This window comes from Lynx canadensis, chromosome C1 (genome assembly GCF_007474595.2).
Source record: "Lynx canadensis isolate LIC74 chromosome C1, mLynCan4.pri.v2, whole genome shotgun sequence".
In the NCBI taxonomy this organism is placed as follows: domain Eukaryota; kingdom Metazoa; phylum Chordata; class Mammalia; order Carnivora; family Felidae; genus Lynx; species Lynx canadensis.
The window spans coordinates 145,967,701-145,976,002 of NC_044310.1; the positions used below are offsets into that span (position 1 = coordinate 145,967,701).

At 37.1% G+C, this 8,302-nt stretch overlaps 1 protein-coding gene across 4 annotated transcripts in view; it reads left to right on the forward strand.

Annotated features, from left to right (window-relative positions):
* Window positions 1-6,581, forward strand: part of GPD2 (glycerol-3-phosphate dehydrogenase 2) — a 142,555-nt gene extending 135,974 nt beyond the window's left edge. For 3 of the 4 annotated variants that reach the window (XM_030324216.1, XM_030324215.2, XM_030324217.1), the window contains exons 16-17: window positions 131-229; window positions 3,218-6,581. In XM_030324216.1, the coding sequence (XP_030180076.1) occupies window positions 131-229; window positions 3,218-3,343 (225 nt within the window). In that variant the 3' untranslated portion in view covers window positions 3,344-6,581. The remainder of the gene's footprint in view (window positions 1-130; window positions 230-3,217) is intronic. The other variant, XM_030324218.1, reaches the window with a different exon arrangement.
* The last annotated feature ends 1,721 nt before the right edge of the window (window positions 6,582-8,302 follow it).

Here is an 8,302-nt window from a genome sequence, read left to right on the forward strand (position 1 = left end):
ATTTTTTCCTCATCTAGTGCTTTCTGTAAGTAATTTTGTCTTATAGTTTTTGAAAAGTTGATAGTATTAATAAAAGGGTGTGCATAATTTTTAACTAAACCTCATCACGTCATGCTTTCTTTTTATTTAGAGTATCAATGTCCAAATGGATGAAAATACACTACATGAAATTCTGAATGAAGTAGATTTAAACAAAAATGGACAGGTTGAGCTCAATGAGTTTTTGCAGGTGAGCTGTGGTGAAGGGAAACAAGTTTATTTGCTTTTTATATTTTGGTTGTGAGTGGCTGTTCGAGAAAGGATTCTTAAGTCCACACAGTTGTCACTTCATTCTGAAAAAAGGAAAGCTTGAAGCCAGCAAAGGCTGCTATGTCTGCCCTCAAGGATCAGCTCTTTCTTTCTTTCTTTCTTTCTTTCTTTCTTTCTTTCTTTCTTTCTTTCTTTTTTTCTTCCTCTAAGAAAGTCTGTTGTGTTAAGCAATTTAGATTCAATCCATGTTAATTATGGCTTAAAGGACTGAATAAAAAGTATGCTTTTTAGAGAAATATACCATGGAACACCACTGACAAACCATCCGTTACCTGCTTCAAAAGAGGCAAACGCAATATTTCTAATGTGGAAAGTAATTTTTTTTATGAAGTTAAAAAAAACAACTCATAGTTGTATTGATTTGAGAATGCTCACTAGAGCACCGGAAATGTAATTATCATATTCTTACATTATATAGAGAACCTGAAAAGAAAAGAAAGGAAACCTGTATTCTGGGGTCAGGACCACATAATTCAAACATTTCTATTTCCAGCGTTCCACCTTCTCAAGGCTCAATTACTCAATCGTAGCCATGAAGGAAGTAAATTTTGTTATTCTAATTTCAAACCCGATGCTACACATCATTCCTTAAAAGTTCTTTAAAAGAGAGAAATTTAACAAACCCATGCATTATTTGTAGCTGTCCATAGGACTCTGATCATATGAAGAATACATTGTTTTCCAAGCAGCCAGGTTTTTTTCTGCAATGCTTCTTGGGCAGGTATTTCAAATGAATGCCAGGTCTTGCTCGCACCCTGGCAATGATGAATGCTGAACATGAAATAAATTAATGCTGGGGATTTTGGTCAATGTCAGCCCTTTCTTCACTGTGTCAAGTTAAACAAACAATATCAAGGCAAAGGAAATGGTAATTGTCTCTCTGGAGATGAGCTGCAGATAAGAGCATTGTTGAATCTAAATGCAGAAAATTTTCACAGGTTGTGTCCAGCATTACAAAAAAGAATGTTTAGTTTTTTAGCTTACTATTTAACTAAGTGCACATTTGAAATGGAGTTTAAAATATAACCTGGGGAATTAGAAACCATATAATATATTTTTTGTCTGTTTTTTTTTTCCTTGAGAATATTTTATTGTTTGTCTCAGAATTTTAGAAAACTTTTCTTCAAAGAAATACCTTATGCTTCAATTCATGTATGTTGTAAGTAAACAACAGCATTTAGGGTTGAAAGATCTGGAGTTTTAGAAACAATGAGAATCTAATTTTATGGATATGCTATGTGGTTTGGGTTTTAAGTAATTTTCTTGAGTGCAATAGAGTCAAACACATAGAAAATAATTTAAACCATCTGCAGGTTTCCTTGTAGAGTTTTTAAATAATTATTTCTTGTCCAATTCTAAATGAAAGAGACTATTCATGCTTCTACTAAGTACAAATACACAGTGTAATTTTCAACTTAAAAAATGCTGACCGTATTTCTCATGAAATATATTCACACCCAAATGTTATTTTTTTCTCATAGTATGGTTTCAAGATACTTGTAATGTTTAAAGAAAACTTTGAATTTTTAAAGGTTCGTACATCATATAATATTTATGGGTAAAGAAAAAACCAACTCTATCAGTTTTGTTAGCTCCGATAAACTTAGAAGGTCTTCATGGAACCAGAGACAAAACAATAAACAATAAATTGTTCTGTCTTTAGATGTCAGCATTCTTTATGCTATATACCATTTGTCAGATGTAAAGTATGTTTTTCAGGGTTTTGTTTTGAATAAAATATTTTCTTTTCTGATGATAAAGAACCCATGTTTGTCCCATTAAACATCTTTTTGAATATAGATATGTTTTTCAATAATCCCCTAGGAAGGATCACTATAGATATTGCATGGCTACATGACTTTATTTTTGGGTTTGGGCTCTAATGACGCTCTACATGTAGGAGTCCATTTCTAATAAGCAATGGCTTGTGAAACAGCTTTTAATAAGGTCATGAAATTCTGATCCAGCCCCTTGGCAGATGCCTCTGACTCTTATTCAGAGCCATTTTTAAGAAATGTATCTCTGTAGGCTAAAGACTATAAACCCTAAAAATATTTGAGAATATATATATATACGTATATGTGTGTATACACACACACACACACACACACACACACACAAATATTCATTTCCTGATGAATGGCTAAATCCATTCTTTTTCAAATAAATAAATAAAAAAGATTGGGGAAGTGAGATCAAGAAAAGCAAATAGTTAAAACCACATCAACTTGAAAAGGAAAAAAAAAAATCCCCGTGCTCATAATTGCAAAGTGCCTTCCAGATTAAAGGCCTTTGCCCGCTGACTGCATGTAATTTCAAGACTAATTCTGATTTTATCCATTGGATAAAAATGAATTAACTAAAATCTGGGCTGTGGAGTGCTTTTAATTCTTAAGGTAGATCTCTGGGTCCATTTCAAGGACTTAAATGTAAATTACTTTAAAAAGTCTATAAGGAATTTGGATTTAAGGGACTTGAAGTTGTCAAGTACAGTAACACTAAAAAAGAGTAGTTAAATATAGGTCATGGTTTGTCTTTGTTCAATCGCTGAGATTCCTTTTTAAGATTTTTAAATGAAATTAAAGATCCAATATTTGAGTTGTTCAAAAAAATATGGGCCCTGACCACATTAAAGGGGCAAAAAGTGATGCATTTGATTTGCATTTTAAAGGCAGCCCGATTTGCCAGATAGGCATAGTGTTTGCAGCGGTGGTGAAATACCTTCCCCTTTCCTCCTGTTTGAAATGTTCAAGAATTGTATTCTTGTGATTTGAGCTGTAATACCTACTATGGTTTTGGACGGAGCACTTAGTCACGTCTGCCTGCTGCAAAGGGAACCATTAAAATGCTGTGAAGAAGGGAGTAAGCGTGCCTGCCTCCTGAATCTGTTGCATGTTTTGTCTTTAAGCTGATGAGTGCTATTCAGAAAGGAAGGGTGTCTGGAAGCCGGCTTGCTATACTCATGAAAACTGCAGAAGAGAACCTCGATAGAAGAGTCCCCATTCCAGTGGACCGAAGTTGTGGAGGATTGTGAGTCTGGGCAGTAAATCCACAGCCAACAAACACGGGAGCAACAAATCATCACGTAAAACCAGAGATGACTTAACACCACTCCAAAATAGTGGATATGGATAGCTGCCTTTTTTTTTTTTTTTTTTTTTTAACACTGGGAAACATTCCAAAGCTTTAGGATGTTGGTGTATACCCTTTATTTGTATTCGCCATTCAATCTAGCTTCTAAAGAGTGCATTTTCTTTTTTCTCATTTTCAACACACATGGATTTAGTGTTTTGCATCCATTTTGTAACCTGTTAGACCAGACATACTCCCTTTTTTGTTTGTCTACTCATTTATTCTGAATCACTCCTAGAGGCCGAATATTTTGGCAGAAATTGAAAAAAAGAAGCTGGAAAAATTTTGTGATGTGCACAAAGCTCTGGACATTAAGCACATAGATAGTATTTGTTCCTAAAAGAAATCGAGCAGGGAGTGACCTATTGAAACAATAGTGTTTCTGGAGACTGCTCAGCTCCTCCTATCTCGAGACCGTCTGCCTTCCTCATCCGAACAGTATTGTGCAATTTTATATCTAGAGTATGACTGGCAAAACTGGAGAGGGGAGACAGCGTTTAGATCTGGTTACAGGAGCAAGTCTCAAAGAGAAACTCTGAAAGCTTCCAGAATCACAGGTGTAAGATAAGGATAGCACTGACATTTGCTGGGAGTTACGGTGATAGTTTCGTGTCAGCAATTCGCTTTTTCTCCCCAGTCACTGCTGGTTTTTCTTTGACTCTTAGAGTTGCCAGCAAGATTCTTGCTTTTCTTATTTTAAAACCAGCATTTAAGTGGCAAGTTGGATGTAATGGGATGAGACTAAATTTCTCAACTCTTTACAGTGGTAATCAAGTTAAGGATTAAAAATCTGCGTTTGTATATCCACATATGACAGCACAGTTTTCAATCCCCAAATCCTAGGCTGTGGAGCATGTGCTGTTGTCAAACATGGCCAAGTTTGCTTAGTTTATTGCATCATTTTGGGGGAGTAATTTTAAACAGAGAGCAAAAGAGGATAGAAATAACCTTTAGTTAACTTTAATTATAATTATTTGTAAAAAGGCACAGCGCTGCAGTATTCAAGGTCATTTTGGTTGTTTAAAGCCTTTCTCTTTCAGTGCGCAATGGGAAAGTCCTCAACCAAAAAGAAAAAGAAAAGGAATAAAACCACGCACAACACACGCCCACACACACACATACCCCGCACGCATAGAGACACAAAACAAAAACAAAACTAAATCTGCGTTGAATTTAACAAAAAAAAAATGCATTGAATTTAAAGGGCCAATTTGGTATGCTTTTGCAATACTTCAGTAGCATTTTAACCAATCATCTGAATACTTATCCTCTTGTGAAGCTAACGATCTGCTTTTTTATTTTCTAAGATCAGGTTGTGTATATAATCGGGAATATAACCCTTTATTTAATGGCAGACTTCAGTTGCGCAGACTTCAGGTCTTAGTTTTTTTTTAACTGGTACACAAAACACTTTCGTGCTGTCATTTCTGTCAACGTCGTAGAAAACCTTTATGCCTCATTCAAGTTGGGTATGAGCCTGGATGTCATAATACAAACACTGGAGTTTCGCTCACCTAAGCCCCCGCCCCACTTCAAACCATTCATTTATTTTTAAATGAAGTTTAGACTTGCCACAAGCAAACCTCAAGTAAACCCCAAAGCAAGGGATGCTTCCAGGTATCACTGTGAACATTTTTCTTTCAAGGTGTGAGTTTTTTACACTACCTTAAAAAACATAATAATGATGGGAGCACGTGGTTTTGTAACGTAGTGTCTTTGTTTTTGTTTTTGTTTTGTTTTTTTACCAAGACAATAAACGTCACTGTTTAGAACCCGCTGACACTCGATAGAAAAGCTGTCTGTCCTTCAAAACACGGCCGATGATGTACCACAATACAGTACATTCGTGCTCTCTCTCTCTCTTTCTCTCTTTCTAGTTAGATCAAGATAGCAATGACTTGTGCCCTCCCCGAATCCATTACAGTAGGACCGGCTCTCTAGCCTGACTGGCCTGGGAAGAGCTGTATCTGTAAAACAGGCCTGGTGTGTGCACGCTTTGCTCTGAGTGAAGTTCCTTTAAGGACAAAGAAAAGCGCACTTTGCTTCCTTGGAGCGTGTCTGCTTTTGCTTAAAATCTGCTAATTCTAAAACATACGCTCCTTCACCAATCCCAGAGTCTCGTCTTGGAAGTGAACTGGTTCCAAGTCTTTACTGTGAATAAAGCAGCCCCGCATTTTTGTGTCAGTTCTTAATTAAACCTGGGTAGCTTCTTTACCTGATCTCAGGAAAGGGGAAAAGAAATGGAGAAAAAAAGCCCCTTCAAAACCTGTTCCGAGCACAAAAGAATGTTCCTTTTCTTTTCGTGGTACTAGATGATTCTGCTGGGGCGGGGATGGGGTGTGCAGAGACTGTCTCTGTCAAATGATTTATTTCAGCCTTTAAGGGGATTCAGGTGAAGGAACCCCCATCTGTGGTGGAGAGCTGGACGCTCCTTTAAGTAGCCCCATTCCACAGTCATAACAATAGTGATAATGCTGCATTATTTGTGACGGCAAGGTTGCCTCACATCCGCCGTGCTGTTCGCAGTATTCTCGCTTTCAATCAGTTTATACTAAGTGTAACTTTACGATTTCTACTCTTAAATGCACGCTCCCTATTCTGCTTCCGTTTCTAGCTCTGTTTCGTCTTTTCCAAAATATGCAGCTTACTCTTTTGTACAACAACGAAACTTTCATTCTGACTTTTAGTGAACATCCTGTAGGGATAATCATTGATCTTGTTTCCTTTTCTATGTGTATTCCTAAAGATTTTTGGCCTACGAATGTAATAATATTGAAATCAGTGACGCTGTAACTTGCACTGCTCGCATTACGTCAGCCCCTTTCAGGGAACGAAGCAGCCGTACCGTCAAGTGTAAGCCCCTTGCTGGAGTGGATACACGCACTGCATGCTTCCGATGTGGCATTTTCATGTCCCGTGTTGGGTCGTTGTTCTAGACTGGACTGTTAAATACTGTGTTTGAGGCTGGGTTGTCATTTTTATAACTGTCTGGGTGTTTTATCGCCATTATTTATTACTTTTGATATCCAGAAAGAGCTGCATGCATTTGTAGAGCAATAAGAGGATGTATGCAACGTGCCTTGTTTTTAACCGAATAAGAACCGAAAGCATGAATCAATAAAACTGATTAAAATGGTCCATTTGCTGGCGTTTGAGTGTCACTTACAGTCAGAGAAATAACTTTGATGGGCGTTGAAGTTTAAAAAAAAGTTTGAAAATATTTCCACAAACCAATTTTTTAACGGCACATACACATTAATTCTCCTAGCTTGGACTTTGGTTATTTTATCTCAAAACTGAATCCCTGCATAGACAGATATAATTTTATGAGACTGCCAGAATTATTTGTATTAATTTGTTGCTGGAGCCCTTAGGGCACAACTTCTGTATTTGTGCAAGCCCATTCTAAAATTGCATTCATCCCATTACAACTCTGTTGAATTCTTTTTTTTTTTTTTTTTTTTTTGTTCCTTTCTTCCCCCCTCCCCACCCCCCCTTTTTTTGGGTCAACCAGAGCTTTTCAGCCTGAGCGTTCCCAGGCACACTGATGAATTTTATCATAACGAAAATCAATAGAAATGAATGGGAAAGATTACATAATCCATTTTGATCATCTTACATGTCAAGTTCGTGCAGTGCTGCCCAGTGTTGATAAATGCTCTGACAGAAAAAATGCTATATATTTTCATTGTCAGTAAATCAGTAAAGCTGTTATCAGTTTTAGCACAAATTTTATAATGCCCGTGTTATTTTATAGGTTTTAATTTACACATGGATATGAAGCATATTCCCCATTTGTGGTTTAGATGCACTGCCTCCTGGTTTTACATGCTCAAAGGCATGTGAGTTTCTGAAGGTTCTTTGAAATTGTACGGAATACCCGAAAGCGATGGCTCCCAGACAGACTTGTAACAATGACCTGTTTGTTCAGTGCCTGGAAAAAAAGATATATATATATATTGCAGCTCAAAACATTGTTCAGTGATGCAGCTTATCAAATTTTATAGCACTTTAAAATTTGTCAACATAAAATTTGTCAAAATACATTGCTCCCAGTTTTCGAAATGTATAAAATCTATGGTAATAAAAAAAAAAAAGGGAAACAGATACTAGCATCAACATTTGCAATCTTTGTCAACACCGCATTATCACCGGTGTCAGATTTCACCTGATGCCATTTGACTTGTAAAGGAAGGAGAAACATAAGTTTTTAAAATGATGTGGCACCCTCATTCTCGATGTGGCATTCTCATACAGAGAATTTCTGTATAGGAGATGGAGTTGATGACCCTTTTGTGCCTGTATGTTGTGTCTTAGGTCTCTAGCCACCAACCTTGTGAAATGCACGCATATAACATGAGGCGTGTGAGCTAGTATGACGCCAGAGATAGTCCCGCAAGGTCCCGTGCTAAGAAATTTTTGGACCCTTTGCAAAAAAGGGTCCAAACAAACCAAAAACTACCAAACCAAAAAACAAACAAAAACCAAAAACAAACAAAAAACAAAACAAAAAACAAACCAAAAACTACCTTTGCATTTCGTTTAATACCCGATCCAGAATAGTGAGATTTATTTGATTTAAGCAAAATACTGCTTTAGCAAAATCATCGGGGCCGCGTTCATCCTCCGCATTTGGCACTGAGTCGCGTTGCTCGGTAAACCCTACTACCATCGGTTCCCCTGTTAGTTCCCCGAATTCACATTGGAGTTGGATGTTAAGGTATGTATCCTGGAGTTGTAGATGGTATATCATGTTTCAGCGAAGAGAGAGGAGCGTTGAGTCTCATAGTATTATTAGACTGGATATTATTAGAGCCCGGCACATGCCACAACTGGTTCCACCAGCTTCCAAGCCATTCAA